The 27,074-nt window shown below is 32.2% G+C and overlaps 1 protein-coding gene across 1 annotated transcript; it reads right to left on the reverse strand.

The window, feature by feature from the left end:
- Positions 1-1,819: 1,819 nt before the first annotated feature.
- LOC113858772 (3-epi-6-deoxocathasterone 23-monooxygenase CYP90C1-like) lies at positions 1,820-8,765 on the reverse strand. Its single transcript, XM_027491525.1, has 9 exons — positions 8,099-8,765; positions 5,301-5,622; positions 4,880-5,029; positions 4,511-4,777; positions 2,741-2,827; positions 2,535-2,613; positions 2,317-2,423; positions 2,106-2,233; positions 1,820-2,027 (listed from the first exon to the last, which is right to left on the reverse strand). The coding sequence occupies exons 1-9, from the start codon at positions 8,314-8,316 to the stop codon at positions 1,937-1,939; spliced, it is 1,449 nt and encodes a 482-aa protein (XP_027347326.1). The 5' UTR covers positions 8,317-8,765; the 3' UTR covers positions 1,820-1,936.
- Between the last annotated feature and the right edge of the window lie 18,309 nt (positions 8,766-27,074).

A 27,074-nucleotide genomic window follows, 5' to 3' on the forward strand; every position in this document is an offset into this window, starting at 1 on the left:
CTGGCCTCACATTCCTCATTCCAGTTAAAATCATTTCCCTTTCACATTAGTTTCGTCAAGGGTAAGGCTACCTTAGAAAATTCCTCAATGAACTTTCTATAATAGTCGGTTAATCCTAAGAAACTTCAAACTTGCGTTGGAGTAGTAGGTCTTGACCATTGAGACATTGCTTCAACTTTAACTGAATCAATCATAATTCCTTCGTTTGATACGACATGTCCCATAAATTGTATTTGCGATAACCAAAATTTGCATTTTGAAAACTTTGCATACAACTGTCGTTCGCTCAAAATCCGCAAGACAATCCTCAGGTGCTCAGTATGTTCCTCGTGGCTCTTTGAGTAGATCAAGATATCATCTATGAATACCACCACAAACTGGTCCAAGTATTAATAGAAGATTCGATTCATGTAATCCATAAATAGCCAAAACCCTTCTTCTTCTATCAATGCTTTCAAAATGTCTCCCCCATGATACAAGTACACAGTAAACACTGAAGGGAATGAACCTGTTATTGAAGATACCATCATAACAAATGTTAACACAAACTAAAAAACAGAGCACCAAATATTATCAATATGATTTTCAGTGTTAGGGTTTCTTACATTCATTGGTGGAAGATGTCAGTATAATGTTACTATCATTCAAAGATGTGATTTTTGTTCTGGATTTCAACATGTTTGTAATGCAGCTTTAGGAACGACAATCACTCTGTGGGTTTCTTGTGTGAGAAAGGTTAGAAATGGATAATGGAAAGAGATGAATGGGTGCTTTAAATATATACATAAAACCACGTTAGATCCGTTGACAACGTTGCAAATTTATTAAATGATATTAAGATGGAAAGTAATGGCAAAAACTAAATTGAGACTAAATTTATGTACAAGGACTTATTTATAAATTTTTTTATGACAAAATTACAAATTTGTGTAAAATATAAGGACTAAAAAATTATTTAAACTATTAAAGAAATTTAAAAAAATACATTTCATATGTACAATAGATGAAATAGATGCTGACGTAGTAAAGAAAACTCAAACAGAAAATATATTTTAAAAATTATTATTTTAAGAATTTGTTTATAAAAATATTAAAAAAAATAAATATAAAAAAATCATATAATTATAGACAAATAGTTATTAGAGAAGTCTTAGACGTTAAGTTATTCACGTGAGATTATTATTGTCCCTAGAAAGGAGAATCAAATGAATAGCAATCTAAAAAAATAAAAACTAATTTCATAATTATCATGTATCAATTTATTGGTAACTATGTAATTAGTTGCATTATTTGTCAAAAAAAAAATTACATAATGTTCCAACATCTTAGTAAATGGATTAGAGTATGTTTAGGGATAGAATTTTTTTAGGGAAGAAAATTCCATTATTAGTAGTGTATGTGGTTGGTTAGCCATGAAACTGTGATTAACACATGACCTATTATTTTTTAATAATTTTGAAACTGGAGTGTGTTAATTGTGGGATCGTGCTGCTAGTACAAGAGTCGTACAAGTCCACTAATTGAGAAAATAACAGTGGATAGTGGAGCACGAGCCCTTGTCATGACATGGGACCAAGAGCACAACAAAACCCACATGTAGAGATCCAAACCCACCACAAACACTACATTGGAATCAAACACAAAAATTTAATGGACGGAGACTGAAGATGCGAGAGTTAGCTTCAATAATTCCCACTTGCATTCAATTTTTGAACATAAAAGGAGGGCCCAAAGGCACCTTTCTCCTCTGAAAATCGATGTGACACGAGAGCTAACACAAGAATACATATCCCCCTTTTCTTTAGCTGGGGAAGCCACCTAATCGTTTTGTCTCCTCATATTTTACCCTCTAGACTGAAACAAATATCTACATCTATCTATCCATCTATGATCTATCTATAATCCTGTACAAGAATTCTTTAATTCTTCAATCCAATCAGGTGTTAATGGTTGTTACACTAATTGGGAGCTTCCTCTTCATCTTAACTGTTGGAAAGTAGATAATTTCATCCCTTTCAGCAACCCATCTGCATATATAGTACAAAACATTTATAGAATGAAATCATAAAGTACTTTTTAATTTTTCTAGACTAGTAATTATATACCTGTAAGTAGTAACAAGATGGTGAAGGAAAATAGAGAGCTCTAGCCTTGAGAGTTCTATCCCAGGGCACAATCTTTGTCCACCACCGAATGGTGTAAAGCAATTGTTATTAGCCCCAGCTCCAATTTTCTGCACTCACAGAATAATTGACTGATTATGATATGATTTTCTTATACGGTTGTGAGATCATGCAGATTTTGATGTTTCTTTACCTCCCATCTCCACGGATCAAACTCCAACGGGTTTTCATAATTCATGCCATCCAAATGAACAGAGGTAAGAGAAGCCACAACACACCAGTCCTTAGGAATTAGGTACCCTGCACAATCATATTAGTTAAACTGCATCATTTCAAATATATTCAAATATTTTTGGTATAATTGCTTCAGGGCCAATATAACTTATTGCTTCCTCCCTTTTAAAAACTCACCTTTAATATCTACGTCTTTCACTGCTTTTCTCCAAATGGCATTGACAATATTTGCCATTCTAAGAGTTTCGCTGATAACCTTGTGGATAGCAAATCAAAGACAGAGCAATGAAGAAAGCAGTCATTTTTTTTTTATATGTAGAAAGTAAAATTATAATCGGTTGGCAACTGATATTTGGTTTTGATAGATAACGTTAGAGACGCACATTTTGAGTGAATGGCAGTGATAAGTAGTCACTCCAAGCATAATCATCTGAACTATTCTTCTGCCTCTTCAATTCCATGTTCTCCTCCTGGTTTGAACAACCAAATATAAATTAATTACTTCAACATGCATGAAATTAACCATTATTGGTGAGTTTCCGTCGAAAGAAATTCATGTGCTATATGATAATAATAATAATAATAATAATATTTTAAATTAGGCATCCCAGAAAAAAATGTAAAATAATTTAAAAACATAAGTGAAGTCAGATAGGCTCAAAAGTTGATATCCGTGAATATATAGAAAAGGACATGCTACACGAAATAAAGTTGGCAATTACTTTGAATTGCATTTCTCAACAATAAAGTAATTACAATAAAAATAGAAAATAATGGGCGACATGTTAGTGATGTAACGGGGAGTATCACACTGAAAAAAAAAAAAAACCATTTTTCCTCAGAAAAAAGAAAACAGAACAATGAAGTGAGTATGGTGATCGGCAAAACACAGAAGAAAAGGAGACCGCGCCCTGTAGATGAAGAATTTAGTACTCTTATGTCTTTCTGTGCACTTTGTTACATTCATTTTTTTCATTAAATTAGATTTTAATTTTAATTGATAAATACACTAACAAACACATAAAAATTAGTATATAAATTTTGTCCATTTTATTTTTCTATCACTTCGTTCATGGTTTCTTTAATTTCTTTTTATCTAACTCTATCATTGGTGGTGGTCCTCCTGGGTTCAGAGCCGTCCAAAGTAGTATTTCACTGTTCACTTCAATGTTAGCTTCCTCTCCCTCACTCGTGTACGCTACTCAGTGCTCCAAAGGAAAATGACTCAGAACACTTCAAACACTTACTTTATCTTGGGCCGTACCGCACACGAGCAGGATTCTTTATACTTTATTTGGGTAAGATAGAAAGAAAGGGAACGAAAGAACAATGTGAATCACGAAACATTTTTGGTTATTTGATTAGATGGAAACTTAAAAAACAAAGATGTCATTCAGAAATACTTCTCGGTCTTGAATTGTGCTCTTAAGCGAGAAATTTAATTTTGGTTAATGTAAAAAAAAATTAGACGATGCCTTTTCCTTAAAATAAATATGATATACAAGAAAAAATTCTTAAAACCTAATGGTGAACTGCAGATAACAACTGGTAAGACATTATGTCAATTCACTTTCAGATCAATAGGGATCTACCATAATATTTATAATTAGAGTGTGATGATGATGTCCACGATTTAATTATTATTTGTCTTTCTTTTGATTTTACTCCTTTACTTACGTTCCGGCAATACTATTTATTATTATTATTAAATTCAGCCTTCTTTGAAGGCTACTTTTATGTTTTGTGCTCTAGGCAAAAGAACAATAAATGCTGTCAATTGATCTATAATAACTTTTTTTATCAAACATGACATTGACGTCAAATTTTTAAAGAGAATTCCAAATTATACAAGAAAGAACTTAATTCCACACAATGTTTTTTACGCATCTAAATTGTTCTAGTAAAATAACATGATGTAGAATATAGTATCTATATTTCCTTATTTCATATAAGATTGATTAATTTTTATAAAAAAATAATATATTTTAAGGTATAATTAATTTACGATATAAATATTTTAATTTTCTTAAAAATTAACCAATTACAAAAAATGTATTTAAAAGGGTATATTATTAACATTTATTTTCATATTAAAAAAACTGTAAATATTATATGCATGATGATGTAACTAGTATGAGCAAAGAAAAACGTACCAATAATTTGGATAGAGAAACAGGAGAGTCACTGAGAAACTTGACAGCCATGGTCATAGCGGTGGGAAGAGTCTCCTCCCCAGGAATCATCATCTCAATGATGTTCTCGCAGATATTTTCCAACATGTTAGGGATAGACTTGGGGTCACTCTGATCCCGTAAGAGCACATCCACCACATCATTGGCTGCACCGCCCTTATTATTGTGGATATTATTGTTCCTTTCCTCTATTACCCTCTGCACTATCTTCTTCATTCTTTCCTTGGCCTGCACTAAACATTCTTGCCTATAAATATTATTATTTAATTTAATTAGTTAATTGAACAATAACAATAATAATAATCCATATTTTTGTGAAGAAAAAATAACCTTCAAGGATTTATAAAGTCTTGTTCCTGGAAACTTGAGGGGTAAGCAAATCAACCCCTTTATGAACTCTTCAAATTCTCTCTTCAAGAAGTCTAAGTCTTCACCGGGGCCAATGCTCATCAGAACTTTAACCAAAATAGTAAATGTAATCTGATATACATGTCAAGGTAAAAAAGAAAACTACATTAGCTATTGAATTACTTGGTAATCATGTCAATACACGCACGCACACGATTGTTTTATATTTCATAAATATTAAATGAAGGAGATTTGGGTTTGTTGACCTAGCTAGTGATACATATTTTAAGCTTTAAAAATTATACCCTATTGTTAGTATTATTATATGATGATTTATTAACAAATACATGGATTAAAAAGGAAAGGTGAATGTATGGGAATGAAATTGATGAAAAGAGGAGACCTTTTTGACTTGATCTTGAACGTATACTGGTTGGTGGGTCCAAGTTGCAAAGCATTGTTTAACAGAATGTTCAATATCTCTGGTGATTCGAGCTTTGAATTGTGGGGATCGGAGGAACCCACCAAGGAGTGAATGGATTTTCCTATGCATGTTCCCGTTCATTTGGAGTATTGAGTGTTCTCCCATTAGTTCTCTAACTGATTTTGGATAAGCAGGGACGAAGATATTCCCCTGATTCTGCAGAATCACTTTGTTCACCTCCGGGTCCGTGGACACTATCACACCAGTTCCCAAAATACTCGTCTTAAACACATGCCCATACCTGCGAAGACACATTCGGAGTAAAAAATAACCCATGTTTTTTTTTTTATAATAATCTTCTTAGCTTTTATGAATAAAACAGTAAATCAGGAATTCAAACACACAACAATGCCAAGAAAGTGTGTTTTGACCTCTACACTCGGTTTATGGTGACATCCATTTAGGCTCTTAAGTGTTATTCTGCAATTAGGTGTGTTTAAAATACTTCAAAAATTTTATAAATATAAATTTAATATAAAAATTGTATTAATAACATTAAAATAAGAAGATCTAATTATATAAATGTAACTATAAAACACAATAACATCAATAAAAATATAACACACCTAATAATTACTTTATACACATTCATTTTTCATTAAAAAAAACAACACTAAATATAGTACATTACCAACTTTGCCCTCAAAATTGGGAGGAAGAATAACGTGGACGTGTGGTTACTGTCTGCAGAAGCAACCGCAAATGCAGTTTTACAACTCACAACAGTCCAAGAGTGAATCTAGGCTCTAGCTAGCTCTAGTTACTGCAGAAGCAGCCTTTTTCTGCTCTTTTCTTGCTTCTTTGGATATGCTATTCTCTCTCTAGAAGCTGCATGCCTATAACGGTACAGCCATTTAAGGGATGCTATTTATTGATTGTATCACGAGGGCGTTAATGACGGAGCTCCCTAATCTGAACCTCTCCATATCTTGAGCTTCATGCATTCATTTTCTTCATTCAATTCAATTTTAGAGGTTGTGGTGACTTAGGTAGGCTAGGGGTAGGAAATGTGTATTACCATTTTTGATCACTTGATTGAAAGGATATGCTACTTCACATTTACCTATTTAACACATCTCGTTAATTTAACAGCCATTGATTTCAACTACGTTAGTTGAACTTTCGTAGAATGAAACACGTAATGATAAAACTGGCTTGTCTTTTGAATGTGCACAACGTATCTTCTTTCCTGGCTTCGTAATAGTAAAATGACATCTAGACAAAACAATATTGCGCCTTAGTAAAATATTAATTTTTAAAAGAAAGGCTTTTTTTTTTTAATCATGTGACTTTTTTGTTAGAAAAAAAAACCTCATCTTCAATATTGAATGGACCCAGTAGGGGGAAAAAAGACATATATACATATATATATATATATATATATATATATATATATATATATATATATATATCCTGCTCCTTTTTTACTGGACCCATTAAATAAATAAGAGGATCCTCTTTCTTTAATTAGAGGACAAGAAAAGAAACTAAGAATGAGAACAAATGATTTCAATATGAGCAAAGGCTGACAATTCAAAACTAAATTGATTTCTTCCTGTCAAGAAGATCAAGACTTTTTAATCAAGAAAAGGTGGTTCTCTCCATCTTATTTAATTTAATGGTTAAATTCACTTCACCGGCAAACATACTATTAAAGTTAGTGAAATCTACATCTTCCAAACAAACTTTCAAAAGCTTCACTTTATTCTTACATGCCTTTTTTCTTCGTATTATGTATCTTTGCATTAAAATAGATTTATGATTTTGTCACGAGAGGGGTGGAGAAGAAAGCGAAATAGAAAGGAAAAAGAAAAGAAACTAAAAGTGAAAATAATGTGAGGTATAATAGGTCGTGTGATAAAAAAAAAAAGTAAAAACATTAAAAATCTAACAAAATATATCTTCTAAGAAATTGCTTGTGCAAAGTAAATTAATTCTGTTTCGCTGAGTCCTAATTATCACAACTTAAAACACTTGAAGAGCTATGCCCTGAAGTAGGTTGCTAGAAAGATTTATTCAATCTAAGGACAGGTTATAAAACATAAATAGACGTTGAAACAGCTACAGTGAACACTTAAAATCTTTTCTTTAAACAAAAGAAACTTAGAAACAAACAACTTAACTATGCCGTAATAGTAAGTTACTAATGGTTAGTAACAAAGACTTTTTTTTTTCTGTATTTGCTTCAACAGTGCGCATGTGGACCACGTACAAGGACAAAATTGCCATCAACACATGGTCACCGATAAAAATATGCGAATATTGTGATTAAAGGACCACACGGACTCATTAAAAGTTGGGCCTTCACAAAGAATAGACTAGAAGTAAGAAGATATGTTCATGTGGACAAAGACTTCTAGTGGTTTTTATTTTTCTGCTACATGTCATATATATGTGTATGGATATATACCTAATAAGGAATCTCAAACATATATGTCTCTATTATAAAATGACCTTTGATAGTTCTTGTCACTCGGGAAATCACTTGTGAGCATCAATGATGTAATATTGCTCCAACCATCGTAGTGGAGAAGATAAGTAATCAGAAAAATAAAATTGTGTTGGCTAAGCATGCATGCCATTCATTATACCCTCGTCGAGAATGAAAGTATATTGGAGAAAGTCGAAAAACAAAAGTAACGATAAAAGAAGCATAAATTGAAACCATCCATGTGGGGGTGAGGGATATATAAAACATGTATATGTAAGTGTCTTACAGAGACTTGCGCTTTTCCATGAAGCTAACGGGATTGGAGGTGTAGCCACAAGCAATGAAATCAAGGGTCTCCCCAAGTAAAGGCCACCCTGTGTTCCCTTTTGGAACTTTTCCCTTTTTCTTCTTCTTCAGTGTATCACTATTCTCCTTCTTCACACAAAGAAACCACCGACATAAAAGGATACCCATCAGAGTCCATAGTCCAATAATCCACCCCATGTTGTCAAAAACTCTTCTTTCCCTCTTGCTTTGATGACTCTGAAACCCTACTCGCTACAATAGCTTGTTCTTCAGCTTTCTCTGTACCTGTTTGAGTTATGGCACTCCGTGGTAACCTTCTCAGTTTCAGTTCATGCAGCTGTAATGTTGTACTTCACTGTTCTCTATGCTCTGTTGTTGTTGGGGTGAAAGAGAGAGAGAGAGAGAGAAAAAGAGGGGTTGAATGCTTGATAAGTGAAGGAAGAAACTTCTTTTTGTCCTTCCTTTGGAGAGTGTTATAAATGAGAGTGGGGATACACTTATTGAGAGGGAGATTCTGAAGATCTAGGGCTTGAAGCAATCATTTAATGTGATGGCTTTATTGGGTTCACCTAATCAACTATGATCGTTTATTTTGTCTTCACTCAATTTAGATAGTTGTTGTTCAGAGTTCTCCGCCATGTCTAATAACCCCACCCATGCCGTATCCTCCTTGCTTCCTCTGCAATTATTTTCCTTTCTTTTCCTTTACTCTTTTTTTCTTCGTTTTTCCGTTTTATATATCTAATATCTTCCCTCCGTTCGTTTACTTGTGGATAAGTTTATCCCTTTTTCCCTTCACAGAGGTTTATTCTTATTTTAAGATCAGATTGTGTCACGTTAGTTTTATTTCCGTATTATATACTAACACAATGTTGGCGGAAAGCATGTAGAGTTTATATTAATAAATTTTAAACTAAACAGACATACCATATAACTATAAAGTAATATGTTTTTTATTGACGCACTCAACTATATTTATGATTTTATATTGTGAAAAAATAGATTAATGTGAATTAGTCTTGTATTTTTAAAGTTTGGGCACACCTCATGGTCTCTGATCTCATAAAAAATAATAATTTTGTTTTATTTCCTCTTATCTATTGCATAAAAAAGAAAAATATTAATTTTCTCTAATTCTATTATTGTTTATTTTTACTAAAAACTATAATCAAAAGAGTATTATTGCATTTTATATTTTACTAAAGATTTATTTTATCAAGTCTAATTAGAGCAAATAAATTAATAGTTGTAACAATTTCCGTAAACATCATGTGTGATTAACTTAAATAAAAATCTTAGATAGACAAGTTTTTTGTTACGAATCTTAGGTAGACTGAATTTATCATAAGTTTACAAGAAATTTAGAAATTGATTCAATCATGAAAGATATATTTTCTATATATTTTACTGATTGAAATTTTACTTAGTGACAATTTTAGATTTCTCCAGTCCCCACGCATGAGGTTGCAGTCTTAATTTTATGCTCCTCAAGCTAGTAATTAATAATAATTATAGAAAAAAATGTATAAATAATAAAGAAAACTTTTTTTATAAGTTAAAATAACTTATATGTTCAAGTATTATAAAATTTAAATGAGATGGCTTCTCAATTTTTTTAAAATAAATAAATATAAATTATTTCTAACTTATAAATAAATTTTATTCATTTTTATACTATTTTTTCTTTTATAATAACTTCTATAAAAATTCATCTAACCCCAACTTATTTCTTTCGGTCTTTGTTTAAGATTTTAGAGAAAAAAGAAACATGAATGATAAAGAGGAAACAAAAAGAAAGAGAATTGATAAAAGTAAATTTAATTTTAAAAAATTTAAAGAATTTTTAAAATTTTATGAATTTCTTTTTTCATATTTAAAAATTCTTAATAAAATTTATTATTAAGTAAATTTTTTCTTCTCCTTCTTTTTTTATTAATTTAACTTTCAAATAAAGTTCAAAAAATAATTTTTTAAAATAGATTCAAAAAATATATTTAAGGTTAAGAGTAAATTCCATCTTAGGGTTAGGTGGCCTCCAAAGTCAACAACTAGTTATTTATAGAAGTATTTATATGAAACTAATTAAGAAGGACGCAAATTCGATCCCACAAACTTAACAGGTATAATTTATCATCAACCATCAATGGCTATTAAGATATTCTGTTAAATGGCCCTTAGGTGTTGCTTTAGAGATCTTCTACTTGGTGAGATCCCACACTTAATTATTTCTTTAGCTTTTTCTTATAAAATTGATATATGAAAGATTCTTTTATTTTCTTTTGTTCTCTTTTGATAGATTGAACCAAATTTAATTTAGACGAAAAAGAAAGAGAAAGGACAGTTTCTTATACTTCATATTTATGGTTTCCTTCTTTATTCGTTTATAAGTTAATTAAAAAATTAAACATGCTTTTAGTATTAAAAACAATATTATTATTTAATAATGTAATTACATATAATTAGATAATAATATAAAATTCTATATTAATAATACGTTAAAAATAAGACACATCACATTAGACGTCAACTGCAGAATGAGAAGTGTCAGTGATTGATCTTTATACATAAAATGATATAACATTTGATGATAAAGATGTTTGCAAAGCCCACGTGTACAATTTATTTATTGAACTAGAGTGTGAATCAAATAAGACATTAAACATCAACTCAAAAGAATTTATCATAAACTAACTTATCATTTCACTGTTATATGTAATTTAGGGTCTTTTCTTTTTTCTCTATTTTAATATTTTAAATAATTATTTTGATTTTTATGTCACCTAACTTTCTTTAATTTAATTAAATAAAAATGTTAACTTTTGAGTTATTTTCATTTTAATTATTATTCATTGAATGCATTATTCTCTTACAATCTAATATTTGTAATCTATATTTAACTGTTTTTACAAATAACTTGCTTTAAAAAGAGTTGAGAAATAAGTTAAGAAAATATTAATTTGTTTCCATAGTTAATAAAAAAATGATAATTCAATTTCAATTAAATTAAGAGTAGTAAAAATTAAAGATTTTACTTAAAATAGATAAAAAAAAGTCTAAGAAAATTCCTTCTCTCAAAAAATATAATTAATAAATCCTAAATTTTATCCATTATTTAGTTTGGGTTTAGGTAAAAATGGAAGGAAGGATCATGAGAGAAGAAAAAAAACAACTTAATTAAAAAATATTGCATCTTTTGGAGGTTTTGTTCATACGTAGAAAGGAAAGTATAAATTGTTGTAAGCTTAGAATTATATTTTTTTATCATCAAAGTCACAATTTTTTTCATTTTTAGATATAAAAATATTTATTACTCATTTTATCCTTGTAATGGTTGTGTAAACCTTAATCTCCATTCCACGTGTGAGAGCAGTCCAAAAAACTTTGTTTACTAGTTCACAATTTGGTCATAATCTTTATTTTGCGTTCTATCTATAACGACAAAATCTTAGTCGACAAGATCAAATTTGACCAGCAAGTTTGTTTTGCATTGCAAGTATTGTACCTAAGTCTTATCTCATCATCTTTTTTTTCTTATCAAAGGTATATATGCTATTTCTCATTAAAATATGTTATGTGTTTGCATTTTTTTGGATGTGTTTTGAACATGTACCATTTAGTTCTTGACTTTTAATAACACACATGGTGTATACGAAGTAAGAACTAAATAAACTTTTTTTGTATATAAATAAATTATTTTCATTATTCAAATTTACGAGCATTTAGATATAATGGAGAATTTTTTTTTAAGTGATTGTTTATGACATTAAGGCAACTTCATGATAAAAACAGTAGACATTATTATATTTTTATATGATTACCTTTTAACACAATAACAGTCATTTCAAGCTAAATGCATGGAAACAAAGTAGGTTGGAAATAATTTTGATCAATTTATGACATTGATGAAGTCAGGTAAGATATTAAAAATTAATACCTTTTGACATTAAATTTCAAATTCAAACCTTATCATGTTTAAGGGAAGACCAAGATAAGAAGAAAATTATATATGTTAATGAGTCTTTTGTGTTATATCACTACTAAAAATAAATGAATTGTAAATAGATTTACAGACATATTTTTGAAAGATTAATGACATATTTTGTTATTACAGATGAGTTAGACTCGTGTATAATTTTTTCTATCTGTAAATTAATAAGACAAAAAAATTGTTTGTACTCTTATAAACAAAAAAATACGTCTATAACATTTAATTTATTTTTTTTTACTTATATATTATTTATCGTTATTCTTAATTATCACAATAATTTGTAAACATAAAGAAAATTATAAAATGAAAATTTAAAATTTAAAAATTTATTTAAAAAATATTAAATTAAAATGTTAGTACAATTCAAGAAGTAAACATCCAAAGTAATAATGTGAAAAGTGAAATAACAATGTCTATAATAAGTACTTGACATAATCATCATTAGTAGTGATATCATCATCAGTAGAGGAAGATGAATGTTGCATTGGTCCAAATATTGGTGGAGAAGGAGAAAAAGGTGTGAAGCTACTTGTAATACCTTAAATTTAATTTTAAAATAATAAATTTCACAAAATAAGAATGAGAAAATTTTTATTTAAAATGTACTTTCCCACATAGAGTTTTATTAAGGTATTTCAAAATAATAAGGGTTTACATATCAGATTGAGTAACTGCTACAAAAATAATTCAAGTACATCACATTTTCAAAGTAAATCTAAGCCCTATAGCAGTGTCATCCATCCCTTCACTAAGTCTGGTGCTGATCGTCTTGGTCACCTGAAAAATAAATGTAAGAATGAGTACTCTACACTATCCAACACACACACACAACATGGAGGTGAGATTTACAATTGGTGTGCTCACTGCACCAACAACATTTCACACACGTGCACTCTCTACACGTAACCACACTCACTGTGGCACTGTGATCACAGTTTCACATCATAGATGGTTGCTGGTTACCCCCACCACACGAATACCACGTGTGCGGTCACGAGTCGCTCAGCAAAGGTGTTAGTCAAAGGTCTAGTCAGGAGGGAAGTGTGTGACCTGTAGTGCACCTACACTCACTGTTGGTGTTACCACCACTCCCTCCTCCCCAAGGTAATTCTATCGTCCCCATCTTCCACACCTTCAGTGTATCATTAAATTATTCATAGCATCTTTACAACTGCATTTAACATGCCTTTTTTACACATATTTTCAGCCACATATAGTATTCATATTCATACACGACATAGATGCCCACATTCATTCACATTACACGGCACAAATGTCCATATTTATTCCCGTTACATTTAACGCACAACAATTCCATACACACAATATTTTCAACATAATTCACATTTATCAATTTAATCCATCATACACACTATTCAACATTCATTACACTATACTTAATTCAATCTTTCTATCACAATTTCACTACAATCAATCAATCTCATTAAACACTCATATTCAAAACCATCCACATTACAATACATAGTCAAACCACGGATTTAAAGACGAGAGATAGGGTAGAGTCTCCCCTTACCTCAAATTGAAGACCCACACATGAAATAAACAATGGAAGCGTCCCCTACACGGCTTTCATCCTAAACATATGGAAGGATCCCATGAGAACCAAGGAAAATAGAGAAAATAGAGAATGAGGACGAGAAATTGAAACTCTAACCATTAAAACTTACCTCAAAACGCCTCAAACGTGATTCCAACCTTCAATCTAGCTTCCAAACGGCTTTGAAGGCAATTTAATCAGTAAGAATGGGTTTTGAGTCGAGAGAAGAGTGGAAATGTATTTCCCAAACCTTAGACTCTTTAAATATCCCTCTGGTCACGACACTCTCGTTACAGTGAGATATTCTCGTTGCAGCACCGTCTCTTGCTACAACAAAAATATCAGAGGAAATTGCACTTTGATTTCTGCAGAATCTCGCAACAGCAAGACCTTTTTGCTATAGCGAGACTACAACCTAAATTGTACCCCTTTTTGTTGCCTTCTCGCTACATCGAGATCATAACAGTCGCACCCCTCACGCCTAGGACACTCTCGCTACAGCGAGAATGTCTCTGCAGTTCACACTTAGCCTATTTTCAGTCCAATTCCAATCATATAAAACAATTCCAGTTCCACCACAAACCAATACACATGCTCATATTCGCATTCACTCATTCATACAAGTCTTCATAATCACATATACATATATTTTCATCACCATATATATATATATATATATATATATACATATATAAAACATATGAAAATCCACATAAACACTTATATTAATAATTAAACAATATTACAAAATTTGGGGCATTACACTACTCGCTCTCATGAGCTTGAAATATGCATACATTTGCTACATCTGCATATGCTGCTATTGCATTTTCTGCATCCTTAGTGCCACCTTTTTATCTATATTCTTCTTCATTTTCTTAACTCACTTCTTCTTCCAAACACTTTAAGGTCTTCTACATCTCCTTATTTTGCTTATGAAGCTCTTCATTTAGGGCATGAACTTGAGTGCGGACCATGTCTTCCACCTTCTCAAGCGCAAGAAAATGGGCATCCTCGATGACAGATTTAGGGGATGTGGCCTTTACAAAGACCACTCATCATCTCTGATCACATAGTGTCTTCATCAACAAACTCTAGGTTCTCAATAGATGCAACTTCTAGTATAATATGATATTGTCAAGTACAATTTTTTTCAACATGCATAACATCTAGACAATGATAAAGTAAGTTATCCTTCCAATATGATTGCTCCCAAAATATACTTGGTTTAGTCTAATTATGTGTCACCCTATAACTAAAAAACTTGATGGATTTTCTTACTTTGATTATTTTTTAGAATTGTCTAACTCTATCCCATACTTGATGTCCATATAGCGGACAAAAGTTTCCCTATTCTCAAGCTTTCTTTAATTTGTTGGCAAAGCACCTATAAGGATGTTTCATATATAAAATCTTTATTGACAATCAAACCCCAAATTTTTTCCTCCATGCTTCAACGTAAATGCTTTTGTATCTTCCATACAAATTGAGCATGTTAATTTTCCTTAAGTCATCCATCTAGACAACATTCTATAAGCAAGAAAATAGTTAATTATCCATATCAATACTACTTTCATATTAAAATTTTTCTTTCTTTATAAGTTATAAGTTATTACACCCTCATACCACAACTCTTTTAATTCATCAATCCAAAGTTAAAGGTATACATTAATTTTAGCTTTTGGATTTTTTGGACCAAGAATTATACAAGTTAAGAAAAAATATAGATTTTTTATGCACATTATTAAATTGATTGTTTGGAGTAAACCCTCAACACATAACCCTAACCTTATATTCCTAGGATCATATACGAACTTATGATACACCTGATCAAAATGTTGTTAAGCCTCACCGTCAAATGGATGAGTCATTACCTCATTGCTCTTCTTATTCTCACTATGCCATGTCATGTGAAGAGCTGACTTATAAACGTAACAACCTTTTTAGTCTAAAGATTAAAGGCAAAAAATGCACCCTGTTGTGCGATACATCTTTATATTTACCACTTTTGCTACCTCTTCTTGGTTTAAATTTAAGCTCTCTACAAAATTGATAATGAGCCAATACAACATTGTCTTTGTTATAGAGCATGCATCCTTTCAAACAATAATCAATTTTGACTTTTTCAAACCAAGCTTGGAAACTAATTTTTTTGTTTGGTAAAAGTCTTTTGGGATTGAGTTAGGTTGGGGATTAAACTCATTAATTAATGTAGTCCATTAATCAAATGCATACACCCATCTTAAAAAGGCTTGTTTGCAGAGTATTCATCACTTTTTCAATTTTAGAGTATTCATATCTCTGAACATATTTGGGATGGACTTGACTACCCAATGTTAAGGGTAAGGAAGAGTCAATTTAATCCTAGTAGATTAGAGGGTATTAGAGTGGCTAACATATCTAAGTTTCTCCTGGATGTGAGATTAATTACTATATTAGTTGAGAAGTGAAGGCCTAAGATGCACACCTTCCACTTGTCCCCTAGAAAGTATAGTATTACTCTTCAAGTTGTTGCTATTCTATTAGGGCTACACATAGATAGGAGACTGATTATCACACCCACTGGAGGTGATTGAGCATAAGTTGTTAAAGATAGCCTAACTATTAAACTAGGGCCTGATGCATTTGTAGGGAGTTTTCTGAAGATAAGTTAGTTAGACAAACACTTCACTCATATTGTGATCCATAATCAGAATATGTTACATATTACTTGGTTTGCTAGGGCGCATATATATATATATATATATATATATATATATATATATATATATATATATATATATATATATATTAAGACTCATTGGAGGGTTCATGCTTATTGATCACTCTTGTAGCAGGGTATCTGTGAGGTACTTCCCTTTACTTGATGATTTTGAGTTGACTGGTCAATATAGTTAGGGTTTTGCAGTTTTAGATTTTTTGTACTGAGAGCAATACATGGCCACCAACATTGACTGTATTGCTATTGGAAGACTTGTTGCGTTGATTATGATGTGAGCTTGAGATAGATTTCTTCATCTAACACCTAGTAATCCCCGCTCCCCCACAAACATATCCCTATCTTCCCTACGGTGTGAGGTCAGTTATTATTTTTTATTTTTTTTATATGTAATTATAACATATAATGTTGTTGTCTAATACTTAATGTTTGTATTAAAACATTACTTGCAGATGGTTATCATAGCTACAAGGAAGGGGAAGAAGGATGTTCAGTGCTACAGATATATATTTGATCATCTAACATGTGATGAGGTAGTACTTACTTTTCTACCAAACTTGTTATTTAAATTAAAATATTATTAATTATATTACACTTATTAGTAAATGTATGTTTTATTAATCGTCTTTTCATGTCATTATACAGATTATATGGGTGCTATACAGTGTGGAGCTCATCAATATTTTGCCATTTATTTGTAGAGATAGTATGGACTTATTGTAACACCTCTCACCTTACTACTATATTAAGATCTTTCTTACGTTCTATTATTTTGCTTGTTCTCTGAAGTTTCAACTTGCTCGTGATTGAAATAATTGCGAGGGGCAGAAAAGTTGCTTGATTTCTTTCTTTTGAGTTTTGATTTGATTTCATGCTATAATAATTATTGTGATTCTAAGTGGTTATATGCTACACGTGTTCTATTTTCATGTAAAAAGTTATTTTTGGATAGTATTAGGATTGCACAACAAAACTTCATCATTTTTGTTTTCCTTACCCAAATTACACATGGAGCACTTTAACAAAAGTCAAACTCCTTTTTGCTGAAAATTAAGTGTAAATCTTAGTTAGTGGCTTAGAAAGACATGAGAATCCATCTAATCATTTCAACCGCCAAATTTATTGCACCAAATATCACTTTTGACCACTTAAATTTCATGCAAGGCAATCACCAACATGTCACCTTTTTTTTGCAACATAATTCACGAAATTGATTAGCCAAGAAGGATCCTTAAATCACTTGTTGTTGGTCGGCATCATGATTACTCAAATTAGCAAAATCCTTAGAAAATTGCACCATGTCAATTGTCTTGTCCAAGTATCCATCTCATCACTTCAATTCCCTATCATCCAATCACAAAATCCATGCATGGCTACACCATATCTTGCTTTTGGATTTTATGCCACTTTTCAATTTTAGAGCCAAGTAAACCGTGTGCACCTTAGCCATTGCAAGCCTTCCACTTTCATTTGCAAGCCAAAGACATTTCTCTCATTCACTCCAAATGAAACTACAAAACTTTGTCCAAAGATCAAGTATTTCTCTCATTTTCACCTTACATTCTCCCATCCCAAAACCTTTCTCCATTCATTTCTTTTTAAGGAACTGTGAACAAGCTCATTTGGAGGAAGATTCAAGCACCCTTTGTGGATTTCTTTCTCGATCCTGCAAGCCTAGCCTTGAAGCTCAACAAATCTTTATCTTCTTCTTCTCCATTTTCATGTTAACATCCAAGACAAGGGGGAGTTCTCACATTTTCTCTTTCGAATATTTCATTTTGGCTGTGTCTATATGAATCTAGAGATCATTTCATGTAACTTCAAGTTTCCTTTGTTAAATGGTGCATGGTATTTTTATATTTCCTCTTTGCATGTCTCGATTATCTACTCCAAGTAAGGTTTCACCCAAGAATGAATTTTATCGACTTTGATCTTGAAGTCTAAGTGATTGCATGTGACTTTCCTCCCTTGCATGTCTCATATTTTTTGTTGAATTAAAGTGTGTAGTTTCAATTTTGTCATGGATGCTTGTGTTTTCACGTTTTGGTACCTTTGATTCTCTTAGAACAACTTGTATGGTTCAATCTTAGTGTTGGAGTGGTGTGAAATACATGAATCTTTCTTGATAGATCTCAGTTTTACTCTTGAGTAATGCTAGAACCCATAATCTAACTATGCATGTGTTGTCTTTTGGGTGAATGGAAGAGTATGTGAACTTGAAAATGTACCTTTCTTGATTTAGCTATTTGAAAATTGTGAATAATCACATGTGACCTATGAATCTGTTTTCTTAAGGTTTAAATGATGTGTGGATAGAATTAAAATCTTTGTTGTTTTAGTGTTGATTGAACTGTTAAATGTTGTGAGAACATTGGTTACTAGAATCATGCATTTAGAAAATGAAGGAACCAACAAATTGATTTGGTGTGTTATGGTGGAAAATTTCATGTGACCATTGTATTCATGGTAAATAACACTTTCATTAACAAATAAAACATGCCAACTATTACATAAAATTCCTATCGACCATTATATGGTTATAACACTTGCATTAAAATTTTAAATACTTCAAATTGATCATAATTTACTACCAACTATTATGTGGCCCAACACCTGTCTTGCATTTGACCAACATGATTTTGTTGAGGACAATGGTGTCAGTTATACCAACTTGGTTACAATTCCTACACATTTGCCTGTTTTGTAACTCAACCCAATGTATTTTATTCTTAATTCAAGTTGACTTTGGTCATCCTTGACCTCTTGCTCTTTCATCATTAAGCACCAATTTCCATTTATTATTTGTAAGAATGTTGCATTCATTCCCAAGGGGGCACCACTACGGCGAATATGCATTTACAATATATTGTAAAAAATAATACTCATAACAGTACATGCGAGCAAGGAAATCGGTAGACTTAAAATCTTCCACATTTACAAAATCTCCTAGACAATATAACTATCCATTCATGATCACCCATTTGTTTCATTGGATTAAATGCTTGTTCAACTTCAAAACTTGTTCTTTGTATGTCATACTGGCGAATTTGGTGTGACGAAGCTTCGTGTTGAATTTTTTGAATTTGTATCATTACTTTACAATAAAAAAATGCTTCCATTGTTAAGGTCAAACATAGCTTCTTCTCCACGCTTCACAAAATATTCAACCAAACATCACACAAGGCTTTTACCAGTGCAATTATAATTAGGTTTTTAGTACCTTTCAAAACCTTATTAATTGCTTCTGAAAGACTTGTGATTATGTGTCCATGACATCACCCTTCCTCATCATAAGACAATGTCTTTTTCTCCTTTGATATGCAATCAATCCACCTATGTATCCCTTCAAATTCATTATGATATCTTGTTAATTTTTGCTGAAAGATTACTTTGGATGGTGTATAACCTACAATGACAACATTAAAAACATTACAAATATGTGCCTTAACATTCAATTATGCCTAATAATATAAATGATACGTATATACAAGACATACCTAATTCTTAGCTAGACTCTCTAGCACAGAATGTGGATACTCCAACTGTCACTCCTCTTCACGTATCACCATACAATCATTGCAGCACACACATGATAACACAAACAAGTGTAAGGGTAAGCTTATATAAATAAGAATCATAGCTATATAGTATGAAAATATTAAAATCATTTAAATAACACATATAGTTCACAACAATCAGCACAACTACTTCAATCAATTGATGCAGCATGTTTAACCTATTCTCAGCCCATCTAATACAAATGCAGCGATTCAATTCCATTTGGTTTCACAGCCTAAGTAATCAAGAAGAACTGTTTTCTAGACTGAGAGTGACCCATCCTAGTATCTGGATCCAAACACAGCACAACTCAACATCTTACTTGACTCTAGGATGATGAAAATGAATGTTATGCAACATAACTAAATCAACATAATACGATACAACTAAATCTATTCTCAGCCTCAACAATAAAGTAATATATATATATATATATATATATATATATTATTTTATTTTTCACAGCAAAACTAAGCATTTCGCAGTATTGATTAAGCATTTCAGTACATATTACACATTTTTGGTGTAACATCCTTATTTTAATATATGAATAATTTGCATTTATAACTTATATTGTTAAAACATGATTAGGAAAAAATTTGATAAAAACTTGTATATTTAGAATAAATGGTACAATATAAAAATACGAATTAATAAACTTTACGAATTTACAATATTTTGCATTAGAAGATTTTCACTGTTAATAAATAAAATACATAAGTGATTTGATAACATTAAATCAAATTTATCTAAGCAGTTTCTTTTCTACAATCCCTGCCGAGTATGACCCTAGAACAAATCAACTATCTCTATTTCTTCTCTTTCATTACCTGAAAATAATCAGTAAGGGTGAGTACTTCCCGCCCCACTAAGTTTCTTTTAATATAAATTAATTACAAGTAATTAGAGCTATAACCTAATATCCTATTCTAATTCATTATTAACAGGATACAGTCCATGTTTACATTTATCACATCCAAATACATACAATCGTCAATTAGAGCACATACCATAATTCACTCATCATACATACATTTCTATATTGACCTGTATGTTATTATACATGTGTCATATCATTTCAATTCATATGTCACAATACATATGTCCTAGTGACACCCGTTGATGTACTACAACACACGTATCATAACAACATAAATCGATCTGCTACGATATATATATATAATAATCATACATATTCTATATCATATCCCATCTATAACACTTTTCATCATAATTTCCCTTTGGATCCCTTGAGAACTTCTAGCATAGATAGCTGTTAGTTGGCCGCAACATCACGGATACACATGTGCCGCTCCAGCCCCTTTTAGCAAATGTATAGTCAGGAGCTTCGTTGGGAGATGAGGGTGTGGCTTGTGATGTTTATTTTCAATAATTTATTGTGCACCATTTTCATTGTTAACATTCATCATCCTCATTTTCCCAAGATTTTTGAAATCCTCTCCTTAACTCTATACCCCCAGTGTATCGTGTAACACCTTAAATTTCAATAAATAAGAAATTTCACAAATTTTTAAAATAGTAAAATTTCCATTTTCAATTCAAGTTTCATCAAGCATTTCAAATAAAGAAAGGGGTTACAAATTATATCAAATAGATACTACAGGACTTATTCAAATACAACAGTTTTCCAAAATAATATCCTAAGTCCTATAGCAGTTCCATCTACCCCTTCACTGAGTTCGGTGCTGATCGTCTTGATTACATAAAAAATGAATGTAAGGATGAGTACTCTACACTACCCAAAACACACAGTCAACATAGAGTCTCACCTCCAGCACATTTCCAATTTATTAGGCAAATACAATCACAAGCAACATTTCACATCTATAAGTACAATACACAAACTCGTGCATACGCACACCAGTCACACTCACTATAGCACTGTAATCACAAATTTTCATTATGAATGGTCGTCGGTTACCCCCGTTTCACGAATACCACGTGGGCAATCACGGGTTGCTCAGCAAACGTAATGGTCAGAGGTCTAGTCAAGAAGAGAGTGTGTGGCCCGTGGTGCACCCATTCCACAGTCGGTGTCACCACCACTCTCTCCTCCCCAAGGTATTTCTACTGTCCTCATCCCCACACCCCAGTGTATCGCTGAACCATTCACAGTACATTATAATTGCGCTAACACGCCCCATTCACATACATTTCATTCACACACGCAATATTCATGCTTGCACATGGCACATGGCCCATATTCTATCTACATTACACGGCCCTCGGGCCCATATTTGTTCACCATGTTCATTTATTAACCAATCAATGGCATTCCATCAAACACAATTTTTCCCACGGGGCCTAACTATTCCAACACACATCACAATGCACACCATTTATACTTCCTATCTCAGCCACATTGCATTAATCAACAAAACACACAAGGATTATAATACATTGAGATAGGGTAGAGTCTCCCCTTATCTTGGATTAAAGATCCACACTCAAATTCCACCATGGACGTGCTCCCTACACAGATTTCGGCCTAAAACACATGGAAGAATTTCATGAGAATCCAAGGAAACCCAGAAACAGAGAAAAAGGGATGAAAAACAAAACCCTAACTATTAAAACTCACCTCCAAGCATCCCCCACATGACTTCAACCTTCAATCAAGCTCCCGAACGGCTTTGGAGACAATTAATTGGTGGAATAGGGTTTTGGGTCGAGAGGATTAAAGAGATTTGAGAGGGAATTTGATAAATGAATCTCAAATCCCTAAACCTCCTTTTAAAACTCCTCAGATCGCGATACTCTCACTACAGCGAGAGATTCTCGCTGCAGCAACGCCCTTTATCGCCACAACGAAAATCTTAGACAAAATTGCGTCTTGGTTTCTGCAGAATCTCACTACAATGAGACCCTCTTAATATAGCAAAACTGTACCCAAAAATGCACCCAAACTGTCGCTCTGTCGCTATAGCGAGATGTCTCTCGCTACAGAGAAAAAGGGATGAAAAACGAAACCCTAACTATTAAAACTCACCTCCAAGCATCCCCCACATGAATTCAACCTTCAATCAAGCTCCCGAACGGCTTTGGAGACAATTAATTGGTGGAATAGGGTTTTGGGTCGAAAGGATTAAAGAGATTTGAGAGGGAATTTGATAAATGAATCTCAAATCCCTAAACCCCCTTTTAAAACTCCTCAGATCGCGATACTCTCACTACAGCGAGAGATTCTCGCTGCAGCAACGCCCTTTATCGTCACAGCGAAAATCTTAGACAAAATTACGTCCTGGTTTCTGCAGAATCTCGCTACAGTGAGACCCTCTTAATACAGCAAAACTGCACCCAAAAATGCACCCCAAACTGTCGCTCTGTCGCTATAGCGAGGTGTCTCTCGCTACAGCAAAAAGGCGACAGTTCTAATCCTTCCTCCCAAGGCCCTCTCGCAACAGCGAGAATCCTCTGGCTACAGCGAGAACAGCCCAATATCATGCCCTGCACTTAGGCACTTAGCCACTTAGCCTATTTTCAGCTCAATTAGTCATGCATACACACATATATATTTACATATTCACAACATATATATGAAAATACACACACACACACACACACACACATATATATATATATATGCATTTAGATTTATATAATTATCAATAATTAATACTACAAATTTCGGGGCGTTACATATCGTTGTACTATCTATACTCATTCTCTTTCTCATTTTCAACATTTCTCATTTCACATTCTTTATATCAATCATATTATTTCTCATTCATACATCACATGCTTTCACTTTCATTCAACACTTCATTCATTTCTATAATTCTACTTATATTGCATACATTTCAGTCATCACTTTATACCTACACTTATTGCATCATACCAGTTCAACATATAAAGTGGTCATACAAAGTCATATCACGCAACTAATACAATACATCAAACTTATCACAGAGACTACCACATAATGTCACACCATACATGCAATACAATGCGCCGAAGGTCAGACACCTTCAGACTCAACCCAATTCGTACCATCTCAAGGTAGTCTCATAACCTAGAGTTCATTATTGTATATCTTCTATTACTTAATCCATATACATTCTTTAAGAATCCGATTTCATTTCTTTTAAAGAACTCAAAGTCTTTCTCTTACCCAAAATATCCTTTCATCATAAAATCATAGGTTTTTACTAAAATAGATTATTCACATCCTCCTAGGGTCATTAAATACGTATATACAAACTTAAAGCTCAGAAATACTCCCCTTACCTAGTAACGATTTCTCCCAACTAGTTCTCTGAGTGATCTACGGAAAGGTTCCACAGTATCTATGGAGAAATCTTTCGAAAGATAAGGTTTTCTAAGTATTTTGAGGTAGAGATCTTAACATGAGGAGAGAACCGAAGACAAGGGATAAAATAGAGATCTGAGCTCCGAGAAACTTACTTAGATATGAGAAGAACAGATGTTTGAGTTTAAATCTAAAAGGGATTCAGAGTTATTGGAGGCTTTCTCTGAGAAAGGAGAGGGAGAGAACGAAGAGGATGGAGAGGAATATGTGATTTGGTTGAAAATGAAGATTTTAGGGTGATAGTTCTTTAAATATCTTTCAAACTCGTGACTTTCTCGCTATAGCGAAAAAATCAAAAGTTTTTTTCCTTTGCTGTTTGTCATTCTAGCTACAGGGAGAGTTCCTCGCTACAGCGAGAGAGTAGCATTATCGCTACAACGAGAGTTCTAGCTACAGCGAGAGGGCTCCAGAATGTTTCATTTTCACCGCCTCATTCTTGCTACAATGAGATTTGTCTTGTTACAGCGAGATATCCTATAGTTCACATCAATTAAACACTTCTAATTTCAAATAACATGCACAAATAACTAACATTAATTGTAAAAATAATACATTACAAAATGAGGATGTTACGTTTGGCACATTTATCACATCTTTTCAACATATTATCTTCTACCACAACATTTCAAACATTCATTTCAAGCATGGTATCATTTTCTATCGTTCATAGAACAACATAGATCCCACTCAGTCAAGCATGCTTTGGGTTTGACCCTAAGGTTTGTTCATATGTCAATCATTCTTAACTAAAGCAAGATTATGAACGATATCATAATACCCAAATGGGTAGGAAGGATTTTCTAGGATAAGCTCCCCTTACCTATAATGAGATTTCTCAAATCGAAGCTTTCGTGAGTTCCCAAGAGAAAATAAAGCTCTAAATCCTCAGATCCCCCTATTATCATGAAATGGAGGCTCTTGAGAAGAGAGATCAAGAAAGAATGGATGAAATAGGGGAACCAAGCCCTAAAACTCACCTAGATACACACTAGTAGGGGTGCTCACTTGGATCTGGTAGAAGTTTGGCCTTGGAATGGTTTTTTTGGAGTGAAGAGGGTGAGAAAATGGAGAGAAAGTGAGAGAGAATAGTGGTTTGGTGAGAAATAAAAGTTTTAAACTCAAAACCCCTTTAAATACTCCTCATCTCGTGAAATTCTCGCTACAGCAAATATCTCTCGTTGCAACGAGATATACCAAACAATGGAACCCTTTTGTTGTTTGTTATTTTTGCTTCAACAAGAATTTTCCTTGTGCAATGAGAACCTTCTCGCTATAGCAAGGATCTCTCGCTACAGCAATAAGAATTAAGAATGCCTTATTTTGGATGACCCATTCGCTACAATGAGATATCCTGCAACTTAACATCAACTAAAACCCTCTAACGCACACAACATGCATCAAACCTTTACACATCGACCACATGGCTTATACATACATAATTTTAAGTCATTTCACACCACAACTAATATACAACATCACATTCAAAGCACAGAGATGCCGCAATTACATGAATACATCATTAGTTCTAAAAAAAATAGGTACGCATCGAACGTAGGCCTGACACTTGTTTAAAGATATATTTCAAATAATTTTTTTTATAATAAGTTAGCCAATGATGTTTTGTTCTTGGAACCAAATAGTAGTGGAATTATAATATTTGAGAAAATTTAGAAATATTAAAGTCCTTACATAGCTAATGTTTTCTTGTGGAGAGTTGTTAAACTTTTATTACAAACTCTAAGTGATTAAGAAGGGGCTTGACTAATACTGAAATTTATCCTATATGTAATGACAATTTAGAGACCATTATGCATGTTCTAAGAGATTTCTCCTATGTTTAAGACATATGGGCATCCTTGACTTATTGAAAAAACATTAGAGAAGTTTCTTTAGAAGAGGCATTAGTTCTTGATTTCTTATGAATATTACACTAACCAATATAGATTATATGTTTTGCAAATGAGATGTTTTATTTAGTATAGCTATTTGATTTATCTAGAAAAAATTAGTGTTACTCCAAAAGATTGATATTCATAATAACCTATGTTTTTAGATCCTTAGTCATGCTAAATTTGTTTAAACAATTATCAAAATTCAATTGTAAAACTTTAGTATGATGATGCATAAAGAGTGCTTTATTGGATGATTTCGTTTTTAATGGATACCTTAAAACTAAATGTTGATGGTTATATCTTTGCAGGATCTGATAAAGCTATTTATAGTAGTCTGATAAAGACTTAAGGAGTGCCTTCATTAACAAATTTCTTTACCATCTAGGTAGTTGCTCTACGTTGAAGGTTAATGTTACTTTCAAGATATACTAAGAAAAGTAAACCAACTAGCAAGTATACTAGTGTGGTTGTAACAAGTTAAAAATTTTGGAATCAAAGATAAGTCTCAAGTATCATTTTTAGGGATTGGTTTTCTCAATTATCACTTCACATTTCAACAACTAGTTGAGCCAAACATATTTCAATTAGACTTTATAACATTTAGAGTCAAAATTAACAGTGTAGAAAAATAGAAATTGTAACATAATAGAACCATGGATTTTATGTTGAAATGAGATGTATGAATGAAAGTTAGGAAATTACTTCACCAAAACTTCAATATTAACTCAATTACGGTCTAAACATTCAAACATTTGAATTGGTTGACAATCAATTTCCCAAAATATTAATCAAAGGTTAATTTCTTAACTTAGTGACCCTAATATTCAACTCGATCACCCTAATTATTTAAGTATAATACAATTAAATGTTGCATTATTAATTAAAAACCACAGGATTGCAAGATTATGACA

Source organism: Abrus precatorius, unplaced genomic scaffold (assembly GCF_003935025.1).
Source record: "Abrus precatorius isolate BTA unplaced genomic scaffold, Abrus_2018 Scaffold2, whole genome shotgun sequence".
Taxonomy (NCBI): domain Eukaryota; kingdom Viridiplantae; phylum Streptophyta; class Magnoliopsida; order Fabales; family Fabaceae; genus Abrus; species Abrus precatorius.